Genomic DNA, 12,746 nt, shown 5'->3' with positions numbered 1-12,746 from the left:
GTGGTTAGTTTCTTTCAGGCTCATCGGACCCGCTGTCAGAGGTTTGCTTGAACAATACAATATTAATGCTAGTGAAGTTAGGCCAACTGGTCCCAAGAGTCTGCTGCTTAAAGGAGACATTTTGAAGTATGTCAAGGAGAAGGGATTGAAACCTGTTGTCTTAACTGGTATGATGATTTGTGTTTCTTTTAACATTCGAGAACACATATTTTAAGCTTTTTAAAGTTTTATTGGTAATGTTTTAAGCTAGGTTATAACAGGAGTTGAATTTTGTCGCAGTAGCCGGATTCTGCGTTGCCTAAATGTTAGTGTTTTGTATTATTTTTTTGGATTTACAGAAAACGTTGTTAAGAATTCAAGACGTTAAATTTTTAATACTTAAAAAGCGTTAACGTTGCAGATCGCTTGTTAAAAGTTTAGAAATGAATTTACATACTTGTGCCTTGAACTTGGATCACCAAGGAACACCATTTTCTGAATACAGGAGGGGAATCGGAAATCTCGAACTAAATAATGCAATCGTCAGTAAACACACGAGTCGTTTTTGTCATAATTTAAAGAAATCTACATTTTGTATCTATAACAGTTTTATAATCTTCCTAGAATGATTTTTTCTCAATCACAAGGGCACAGGGGCTTGCATAGGAATATTGTTTATGAACAGCCCATTGTTTTCAATTTGTAAATGATTTGAAGGCTAACAAGAAGTTCGTAAATTTTTAATGTAGAAACAGAAATTATATAAATACTGTAACTATGTTTTATTTTCTATCTTGAATGGAAATATCTCGATAAGCTATGGTTCATACTGCCACTTCTATATTATGAATGTATATATAACTTCTATATAGTTATTGAGTTACATATAAATTCTAATCTGTATAGTTATAGATAATTTCTATATATCTATTAAATAAAAAAAACAAGTGTTTTCAACTGGAAGTAAGGAGCAACATTAAAACTTAAAACAAAAAAAAATTATTACGTATGTGAGGGGGGTGCTCTTCTTCAACACCTCGCTCTTTACGCTAAAGATTTATAGTAATTAAAAAAAAACTTCTTATTGTTCTAATTAAACGAACTCAGTATTTCAGCAGTCGTTCTTAAAGAATTGGGACATAATTCAAACTTTAGCGTAAGGAGTGAGGTGTTGAGGAAAAGTAACCCCACTCATTTACGCAATAGTTTCTGTTCGTTTTAAGTTTAATGTTGCTCCTTACTTTCAGTTGCAATGACTTTTTTTTATTTAATTTCTGATCGTTCTTTAAATATTGCCAAGAAATCTGGCTACACCTTCATGGAAAATACCTCCTTCCCACGGATTTATTCTCTAGGCAATTTAATCCAAGTGGAAATTTACTCCGGACATTTACCCTTAACATCTCCACGCGTAAAATTGAGTTGGCAAAGAGAAAGCAAGACATAAAACGAATTTTGTATAGGAATTCTGCCAAATTCCTCCAGTTTAAAATTTTCCTTGAAAAATTCACCACCCAGAAGCTTCCCTCCCCATGGAAAATTTCCCGTGGAAAACCCAGCTAGCAGAAAATCCCCTCCCTCTATCATCCAAAAAATTTATGTATACTTATATGAAAATACTAACGCATACTCAGTGTAAACAGTGTAATACTATACGCGTAAACAGTGGGCAAGTGTTTTAACTTAAAGACCTTTCTCCAGGGGCTATAGGGAGTCATGATATTTCCAAAGACATAGTAATTCGGCCTTTCAACTATGCTGAACAAAACGGCTACCTCAAAATTTTGCTCAGACGATTTTGAGAAAAAAGTGCGTGAGAGGGGGCCTAGTTGCCCTCCAATTTTTTGGTCACTTAAAAAGGACACTAGAACTTTTAATTTCCGTTCGAATGAGCCCTCTCTCGATATTCTAAGACAGCTGTGTTGATACAATCACTCCTGGGGGAAAAACAAACAAAAAATAAACACGCATCGGTGGTCTTTCTTTTGGCAAAAAATACCAAACTCCACATTTTTGCAGATAGGAGCTTGAAACCTCTACATTAGAGTTCTATGATGCGCTAAACCTGATGGTGTGATTTTCATTAAGGTGTGATTTTCACCTGACTTTTAGAGGGTGTTTCCCCTTTTTACGAAAATAAGACAAGTTTTTCTCGGGCTCGTAACCTTTGATGGTTAAAACTAAACTTAATGAAGCTTATATATTTGAAATCAACATAAAAATCCGATGCTTTTGATATATCTATATGGTATCAAAATTCCGTTTTGTGGAGTTTGGGTTACTATTGAGCCGGGACACTCCTTACAGTTCTTTACCACGAACTGTTTGATATAAAGGCTATGGAGGATTTATTTAGTATTTGTATCTAAAACTTCTAAATAGGTACTTCACCCCCCCCCCTGTTTACCTTTCCGTCTGGGTGCAGATATGTTCGCACTATAAATTTAAATGAATAAAGGCATCTTTTATATATTATATTTTTGTATTCCTTTTATATATCATTATTTATTTTATTGTATATATAAATATATATTTATTTAACATTATTTATATATATATATATATATATATATATATATATATATATATATATATATATATATATATATATATATATATATATATATATATATATATATATATATATATATATATATATATATATATATATATATATATATATATTAAAATCCCTATATACAAAACTATATACATCTCTATATACAGAATAGCTGTTAAGATTGAAAGCCAATCTTACAAATCATCCATGATACGCATTCTGACACAGATAAAAAAAAAATATCCTCGATAAAGCAAAGGCAAAAGGACTTCGCATTGCTTGTATGGGTTATAAATGGAAAGTGAATGTCTTTATTTTTAAAGAACTTTTTGTATTTACTAATTATGACTTTAGCAGCCAAAGGATATAAGGACTGAAAATTAATGCTACCGCCCCCAAAGAAAAATTACCAAAAGAATCTAATGACTCTTGCTTTGGCTGTACTTGCATATGGGATGGTTGGTGTAAGGGTACCGCCCTAATATTGGTTTGAAAGTCCTTTATTCCTCCGAAAGTTAAGAAATTGAACATAAGAATACAGTATTGAAATTTCAAACATCATCTCCTGGAAGCTCTTCTCCCCCTTTCCCCCACGTCCCGAAGCGTAAATATGCATGACGAGGAACCATAGCTTTGGTAAGGACTATTGTAATAAGACCATATGCCGCTCCCTGTCAAGATAGGGTAAGCACTTGCTTTCTAGACGGGTTCCTTCCATATTTGAAGATAATTAGTTGAGCTAGGTGAATTAAAATTTTAGAGATTTTTGAGATTTGATACTTGAGCAGCTCAAGTATCTTGGAGAAGTAAAATGTACAAGCACTTGATCATATAGCTATTTAAATAACGTAAACTGCCCGAGAGCAGTGGTATCAATTTAGGAGGGAAGGGAGGCATTTGCCCCCCCCCACCAATTTTTGACCCTTCCCTTAATTTTGAAAACTAAATTTTTTGGTATTTTCATTGAAAATATGTTTTTTTCTGTTTTCACTGAACAAATAGAAAAAACAACACAATCGGTGATCACCGGAATTACTCATTAGAATTGAGGTGTTTTTACTTTTAAGTTTACGATGGCTTGTACTTACTAGCTACGATGTTGCATATCCATGAATCCTTCTTTTTAGTAGATAAATAATTTGGTTTTTAGTTTTTAATAGAATATTTTTTAAAAATAGATTTATTTGCCAAAAAAACGAATAGAACGGTTCCTATCGATATACCCATAGTTTGAAGACAAAATTTGTCACTGAACCTAAAATACAATGAACCCATCCCCCTTTCTTTGGTTATCTAACAAGTGAAAACAGAACTTTTAAAACCGTATTATATATCTTGAGACTAACCGACAAACTTGCAATTTTCTTCAAAAAACGTAACATCTCTTTCAAAAATTATCTGAAGCCGAACGTTTGTAATTCGGGAAAGATAAAACCGACCCTACACTGGGGAGTGGCGTTTACAGAGCCAAGCGCTCCTGCAGGAAACTCCGCGTTGGCAGGACCTGTCAACGGCGGGGGGAACGACCGCCCGAACAAAAGATTTCAACAGACAAATCTCTGAGATACTAAAATAAAAATGACGACTCCGACTCTGCCATCTTTAAGGCAACTTTAATGTGCACATCAAATGGCTTTTGACAATATCTTAGGGAGGTAGCTGAGATTATAAAATGCATAAATACAGACACTGCTTTAAACTAAATATTTTTTTCTATTCAAGGTAAGGAGCAACATTAAAACGTAAAACAAACAGAGATTATTCCGTATATGAGGGGGACCGCCACCCTCCCCCCCCTCCAACACTCCTCTCTACACGCCTAAAGTTTTTTAGTACTTTTAAAAAAGGTTCTGGTTCTAACTGAATAGCCCTTGTGTTTCAGGAATCGCTCTTAAAGAATTGAGAAAAAAGTTGAACTTAAGCGTAAAGAGCAGGGTATTGAGGAGAGTGCAGTACATTAAAGAATGGTGCTGTTATAATCAACTAGAATATAAAATTTAGCTGGGTGCTAATATTGTAGTCATTGGCGTTAATTCAAAAAAAAAAATAAATAAAGTAGATTATTGTTCTATATATATTCACTCAAAATGTGTTTTTTCCAAATCTATGAGGGGGAAGGGCAATCTTTTGTTTTATTAAAAAAAATTTCATGGAAATAAACATCTAGCAGATCTCCCTCCGTTTTTCGGAGCGCCCATGCTTCAGACCCGTATTAAACCGCTGTCATCACTGTAGCTTCTAATATTCTAATCTTGGTTCGTAAATGTATCTTCTTATTCTTCCAAACTTTTTTCTACTGTGTTTGGTTTGGTTCAGTCGCCAATTTATCAATTTCGAAGGTATGAGCCCCGAGAAATGTTTTTATTTCTTTTATTAAAAGAAATAAATATTAAAAAGAAATAATTTTACAGATAAAGGACCAGTAGAACCACAGCAACAACCGTCTAAAGTCTCTGTAATGCCAAATGCGTTTGTAATGGCAACAGCGTGTAGAAAAGAGGCGGAGTCTCAAGCTAAAGCCATGAAAAAGCAACAGTCGCCTTACAAACCTGGACTTATCTCAGGCTTTGTTGATCTGGAGCTTACCAATGTCAGGAAAGTCATTGCAAAAAGACTTACTGAATCTAAGGTAAGTATTATTCTTGACCTGATCTTATCTTTAAAACTACTGATCTGATTTTATCTATTATCTTTAAAATCGAAAAAATCTTCAGTTGCGAAAAATGCACTAATCTTGACAAAAATAAAAGCTCTTTTTACCTTATATAATTTTTTTCAATTTTTGCATCTGCTGCTATTGACGGGCAGGACCGTTCCTAGGGCAGGTGCTGTCGTGGGAAAAATAAATTACGGCCCCTCCCTACTTAAACATGATAAAATAAAGCCCCATCCATCCCCTCAGCCGTGGTGCTTTTTTCACTTTTACTATTAAAACTCAGACTATTAGCCTCAGGCGTCTCAGATGAGCCTGTTTACATTTGAGTAAATAATTTAGGCAAATTATTATTTCTCTTCTTTCTGAGGAATATTTTGGACTGCTAAATTTAACTTCCATTAGCAAATTGCCAATTTAATTCAAATGTATTGAATTGCCTTGAGTAAATATATTTATGTTAATACATTTTAACTAATAAAATATCTAAAATCAAACTTGCCAGCTATGACATATTTTAAACAAATAAGCCATGACAGTAGTGAACCATGAAAATTTTTAAAGGAATAAGCCGTGACAGCAGAAAGCCATAACAAATTTTAAAGAAATAACCCATGACATTAGTAAGGCACGACAAATTTTAAAGAAATAACCCATGACAGTAGCAAGCCGTGACAAATTTTCGCAACAGCCATGACAATAAGAAAAAATAAGAAAATATATCCAGGACAAGTGGAATCTGCAGAAGAGAAATACGCCGTTGATGTTTTGTGTGTATAATCAAAAAGACGCCTCAACCTGAGAGGAAGAAGAAGATGTAAGATGTAACCTGAAACATTCTGTAAAGCAAGAGATGTGCTGTCCCTCAGAAAATAATAGTTAGTACGAGCAATTTTTTGTGATTGACGACCATTTTGCCCTCCTCAGCTTGGCGTAATAAAGATGCCATGATTCTATTTCCCTCGCTTGAAACACTCTTTTTGCCCACCTCCAGCACGGATAAACCATCATCGAACTTAAAGCGATCTGACTCATCATTCGCCAACTGAGTTATCATAACCAAAAAAAGTAGAGGGCCTAAAATTGTTCCCTGGGGAACTCCACAGTTAATTGGATGGGGGTCAGAATAGGCTGATTTGTACATGTTTTTTTACTTCTACCTGAAAGAAAATTTGCAATTATTCTTACCAAATATGCATCAACATTAAGAATTTTTCAATGGTTTGCTGATAAGGGTACTTTGGCAGGTCAAGTCGAATGCTTCCTTTAGGTCAATCGCGATGATGTTGACCCAGCGTTCCGGTTTATCTAGATGCTTCAAAACCTTATCAAGTGAACTTATCAAATAATGGCTTTCGAACTTTCGGGAAAATTCCCAAATTGATGAGGGTCATTTTATCCAGAAAGAAAGTTTTGGTAAAAATAGGAGTTATCGTGATAGGATACACGTCAGTAACAGCACAGGTGGCTTATTTTTTGGGGATAGGGGTTATGGATCCCTTTTTCCAAATTTGCGGGGTCCTCATCTTCTTTCAATATTAAATTTAACGTAAAACAATAATGCTAGATACAACTAATCAGCTACGCTTCTAAGATTTTTCTTCAAAAACCTAAGACTTTGTTTATCTTGGCTTAAACGTGCAGTTTATTGGAAGACAGTTTTTATTTAATGTTGAATAAAACAAATCGAGAAGATGAAAACCTAAAATTAAAATAAAAAAAGATGCCTGGTAATAAGGGATAAGTTTGAAAAATTGGGTACTTGCGTGTTATTGCGATGAAACCAAAGAAGTGAATTTAGGTTACCCCTAATGACAAATATTTCAAACTATTTCTTATCAAAGGCATATATTCTTGAAAACGTGAGTGGTTGTCAAGGGGTATGCTGGCATGTGTATAGGGGTCGGGCTGGGGGGAGGGGCTTAAAAAAGATGCCTTGTAATAAGGGATAAGTTTGAAAAATTGGGTACTTGCGTGTTATTGCGACGACACCAAAGAAGTGCATTTAGGTTAATCCTAATGAAAAATATCAAAATACCCTTGTTCAATATATGAAGTAACCTAAATAAATTAAATTCAATGCGTATAAAGCAGGGCTCCCACGGTGTCATCAAAGTTAATAAAGTTTTTTTTATCATATTGCGCCCCATAAAGATTGTCCCGCTCACACAAGAATTTCACCTTTTTGACTTTACAGCAATTTTCCATAGCAAATAACTGAATTAATCCGACGTAGTTGAAGAAACCGTTTTTTAAGAATTTTTGTCCCTTTTAATAAGTAAGACTTAGATGAAAATATATTTTGTCTTGCCCTTATTCTTTTACTAAGCAAAATATTTAAACAAGTATACGCTATAATATGCGTAGACACTTATTTGTGTGTGGTTTATTTGAAATTTTCCACAAGTCTTCTCCGATTGACTGAAATAACCGGACTGTCTTGAAAAAGTTAAATAAATTTCAAATTTTTTCCGACAGCGATAAAGTCAACAAAGCATTGCGAGGAAAACAGTATATTTATTGACGCCGTGGGAGCCCCGTATAAGAATTGATTCTGTTCCCCCACAAAGCAATCAAAATCAGTGTGGAGTTGAATTACTCGAATCTATAACATAACTGATAACCAAACAAAAAAAAAACACCATTCTTATTTATGACAACATTCTTTCTACATATTGATTTTAATTCACAAACATTAATAATTAATGAAAATAATTATGAACAGTATATGAATTTCTGGTGGTTTAGAAAACAAGTTTAAGAGATAGATCCTCTTGAAATTGGATGTGTGCAGCATTCTACAAGTCGCATTATCAGGGGCGACCATTTACTTCATAGAAAGGAGGGGGGCATACTTGCTGTAAAATTGTTTGGTACCTCTAACTTTCTAGCTCGAAAATAGCCTAAACTAAATTTACGAATACATTTTTTTTACCAATCCGAAGCCTATTTCTCTGCGGAAAAATATACGCAAAATATATGAGGCCTAACTTGTTATGTCTTTAACCTGATTAAATACCCAAGGCTAAAACGTAATGAGATAAGTATTGAAATTTAAGAAACAAAATCTACCTCCCTGAAGCGTGAGGAGAGATAATTAAAAGAAACACATTTTTTTCTTTTCTAATGTATAGACAAATAGGGCATAGGAGATAATTTTGATAAATAAGTCATAATAGATCAGATGGATTGTCGCTTTCTGCTTTCACTATTTTTTTCTTTCATTATCGTCTTGAATATTCTTTTCTCCGATACGATAGTGCTTTGGTTTTATGCTCGTTTTTTTATTATATAAAAATTAATTTAAAAAAAAACTTTCCTAAAAAACAGTTTTTCAAAAAAACTAAAGGTCATTTTAAACTTCAGCTCAGCAGACACAAATATCTGTTAAAATTCAAACTCAACGCGACCAGAAATTACTATTAAAGAATAAGTAAAACCCAAAACGAACAGAAATGAAATAAACAATCATAGGAAAAAACATACAAGTAATAACATAATTGAATAAATAGATCTTAAATTGAGTATTACTTAATTGGAACGTGAAATTCAAGATTAAAACGAAAAAAAATATTCTCCGCTTGGTGTGAAAATGAGGCTCAAATTAAACGAAAATTGAATGTAGAACCAATAACAGCGTAAAGGAATAATGCGCCAACGCCAACGATCAAATAACTCCCGAAACGAGTGAAACTCAAATTTAATATGCAAATCAAGCTTGAAATTGAAACGAACAAAAATCACTACAAACAAGGGTTTTGGTATCGCCTCCTTCTCTCACTGTAAAAGTCTAATACCTACTGCGGTAAGAAAATATAAAACACAGAAAAATGAATAAGTATAAAAGTCAATGAATAGCAAAAAAATGAATGAATTTAAAAGTAAATGTGTAAAAAAGAATCTTGTTAACATTCAATTTTCTTAACTAAACGAAGCTAGTTTCAACAGTTATTTTTTTTTATTTCAAAGATACATGAGAGGGATGGAAAACATTTTTCATGATGGAGACATTTGTCAAAGAATCCATTTTGAAATGCAGTAGAACAGGCATTTTAAGGGATGCAAATTATGGTAAGAGAAAAGAAGACGAATTTTTGTCAGATTTTTTTCCATTAATTTAAATTTTTTGATTTCTAGTAACTAAATTGAAAATTGAGTTGGAATCTGAAACTCAAATTTGATTAATATAATTAAAAAAATAATTAAATATACGAACTATTCTATTTTTGACCTAGTTCCAGGGATATTGGATGTTAGTTCCACTGGGATTTATATTTCTTCGTTTTCTTCAGCCGGGGTAGTAAATTTCTTTTCAGGTTTTTCTTTGTTTTCACCTTTTTTTTTCTCTCTTTTTTGAGTCGTTGGTTTTTGACCATTCAGCATATTCCGATTCTACTTCTTAATTATCACTGTATGTCTTTTTAATCTTATATATTTAAGATTGCCCGATATCAATCATATCAATGCCCGATAGCTAAAATATGGTATAATGAAGGAGTTGGCATTGTGCCATATTTTGTACTGTTGACTTAGAGGAGCAGTCTCGGACAAAGAGGAGCAGTCTCGGACAAAGAGGAGCAGTCTCGGACAAAGAGGAGCATGTCATCCTACTTTTTGATTCTTCCATGTATGGAACTTTGTTTTTTAGGTACATTTAGAACGGAAAATGATTCTTCCATTGTGCCACACTCTATTTTATAGATTGACAGTAGGTGGTATCGTGTTAAGCCTGTAGGAGCAAATCATCATGTTCTTTGGTAGTTTTAGTTATACAAGTATTTTAATCTGACTTTGTATAATTGGTAAGTGTCCGTAACACCCAACCAATCTCTAATATAAAACAATCATTTTATGCTATACAACAGTAACGGTTTCTCCAGAGTAGACTACTTTAAAATCAGAGTCAGTTGGTTTTCTGACGCTAACAAGAGAGTATGCTTTTTTTCTTCTTTCTGCCTGTAGCCTAAAAGCCAGCGAGAATATCCCATTAAGACTGCATGCTTCTAGTGAGTTTCATTAACAGGTGATGAATTTTATGCGTAGTTTTTTAAGTGTATTATGCTATTTTTCACGGTTGGAGGGGGGATCGAAATGGAACTTTCAGGAAATTTTTTTTTTTTGGGAAGGGTCACTTAAATTCTTGTATTTGGGGAAAGATGGCGAACTCTATTGTAAGTCATTACAAAAGGTATACGCTACGGCTAGAGTTTTTTATCCCCGTCACCCGGCGTGCCGCTTACTACTATACAAGTAAACGTGGTTCCTATTTCTTTGCAGGGAACTATACCACATGCTTATAGTGTTATCCAGTGTCCATTGGATGAAGTTCTTGAGCTACGAAAATCTTTAAAAAAAGATGGCATTGCTGTATCAGTGAATGATTTCATCATCAAGGCTTCAGCGTGTGCATTGGAATCGGTCCCGGAAGTTAATGTTACTATGGTACAAGGTCAAGTAAGTTATTTAAGAAATCTTGAATTATGATTAGGTCTTCGATGACAAATGGAATCAGTCCGCTTTTTACATTGATATTAAATTCCTTTAATGCCTTTAATTAAGCTTTTCTGAAGAGTCATTTCCTCAGCGGGGTCAATTCACAAAAAATTTCCGGAGTGGGGGGATCTTTTTTTGTTGAATGAAAATACCCCGAAAAGTGTATTTTCAAAATTTGGGGTTGCAGTTCCCACCCCTTCCCCCCTATTTAGGCCACTGAATTTCCTAAAACTGTGATTTAAAACTAAACAAAGCCAAAACACTTTTTGGAATATCAAACATGAGGCCCAAAGAAATTGTTTGGCGATCTGATAAATTCGTTTTCAACAACGTAAAATGATACAAAGTGATAGACTAACCCATAATCACCTAAAAGGCTTGAAAATATAAGGGAAGAAAAATAAACATTTGCTTGTTTATTAATGCAACGTCAAACAGTGAAACTGGTATAAAGAAGAGAGAAAAAAACACATTTACTTATTCTTAAACACAGCATCAAACAGTTGGCCTAGGGAAGAGATAAGAAAAATAGAGAGAAATGGAAAAGAAAAAATCCAAAAAAAGGGACAGAGAAATCAAACTGAAACAAAAAAAAATTTTCCGATCCTTTCAAGACGCCACACTTCTATACATCCGTAAGAAATGTTCTTATTATTAAATCATTTGTGTTCATTGTGTAAGTCATTGTCAAGTGTCTCTCTGACGATCTCTGGTTATAACTGATTGTTGTTTAATAGTTTGTTTTTCTACTTTAACTATTATTCTGTTTTCAATCTACTTATGTTTCTATTAAACAGAATATTTCCTTGTATGGGGAGCTAGTTATTTCCCCTTGTATGGGGAGCTATTTATTAAACAGAATTTTTCCTTGTATGGGGAGCTAGTTATTTCCCCTTGAATGGGGAGCTTGTTATTAAACAGAATATTGCCTTGTATGGGGAGCTAGTTATTTTCCCTTGAATGGGGAGCTTGTTATTAAACAGAATATTTCCTTGTATGGGGAGCTAGTTATTTACCCTTGAATGGGGAGCTTGTTATTAAACAGAATATTTCCTTGTATGGGGAGCTAGTTATTTCCCCTTGTATGGGGAGGTAGTTATTAAACAGAATATTTCCTTGTATGGGGAGCTAGTTATTTTCCCTTGAATGGGGAGCTTGTTATTAAACAGAATATTTCCTTGTATGGGGAGCTAGTTATTTACCCTTGAATGGGGAGCTTGTTATTAAACAGAATATTTCCTTGTATGGGGAGCTAGTTATTTACCCTTGAATGGGGAGATTGTTATTAAACAGAATATTTCCTTGTATGGGGAGCTAGTTATTTTCCCTTGAATGGGGAGCTTGTTATTAAACAGAATATTTCCTTGTATGGGGAGCTAGTTATTTACCCTTGAATGGGGAGCTTGTTATTAAACAGAATATTTCCTTGTATGGGGAGCTAGTTATTTCCCCTTGTATGGGGAGTTAGTTATTAAACAGAATATTTCCTTGTATGGGGAGCTAGTTATTTACCCTTGAATGGGGAGCTTGTTATTAAACAGAATATTTCCTTGTATGGGGAGCTAGTTATTTCCCCTTGTATGGGGAGCTATTTATTAAACAGAATTTTTCCTTGTATGGGGAGCTAGTTATTTCCCCTTGAATGGGGAGCTTGTTATTAAACAGAATTTTTCCTTGTATGGGGAGCTAGTTATTTCCCCTTGTATGGGGAGTTAGTTATTAAACAGAATATTTCCTTGTATGGGGAGCTAGTTATTTTCCCTTGAATGGGGAGCTTGTTATTAAACAGAATATTTCCTTGTATGGGGAGCTAGTTATTTCCCCTTGAATGGGGAGCTTGTTATTAAACAGAATATTTCCTTGTATGGGGAGTTAGTTATTTCCCCTTGTATGGGGAGTTAGTTATTAAACAGAATATTTCCTTGTATGGGGAGCTAGTTTTGCATAACTAGGAGTACAATTTCGTTTGATATCTGCACCTCTGAATCACGGCGTAGGATACTCTCAGCTATTTTATGGATGTTTTGCTGGCTTATGGCCTTTTCGCTAATTCTAGGGATT

General features: G+C 34.0%; 1 protein-coding gene across 1 annotated transcript in view; it reads left to right on the top strand.

Annotated features, from left to right (window-relative positions):
• The window catches only part of LOC148945390 (pyruvate dehydrogenase protein X component, mitochondrial-like), a 50,930-nt gene that overhangs the window by 20,701 nt on the left and 17,483 nt on the right, over positions 1-12,746 (top strand). The window contains exons 4-6 of the mRNA XM_089098561.1: positions 19-167; positions 4,951-5,168; positions 10,470-10,646. Of these exons, the coding sequence (XP_088954687.1) occupies positions 19-167; positions 4,951-5,168; positions 10,470-10,646 (544 nt within the window). The remainder of the gene's footprint in view (positions 1-18; positions 168-4,950; positions 5,169-10,469; positions 10,647-12,746) is intronic.

Source organism: Artemia sp. Qi Xiang Cuo, chromosome 13 (genome assembly GCF_049724085.1).
Source record: "Artemia sp. Qi Xiang Cuo chromosome 13, ASM4972408v1, whole genome shotgun sequence".
Classification (NCBI taxonomy): domain Eukaryota; kingdom Metazoa; phylum Arthropoda; class Branchiopoda; order Anostraca; family Artemiidae; genus Artemia; species Artemia sp. Qi Xiang Cuo.
This window is presented reverse-complemented; position numbering and strand designations above follow the sequence as displayed.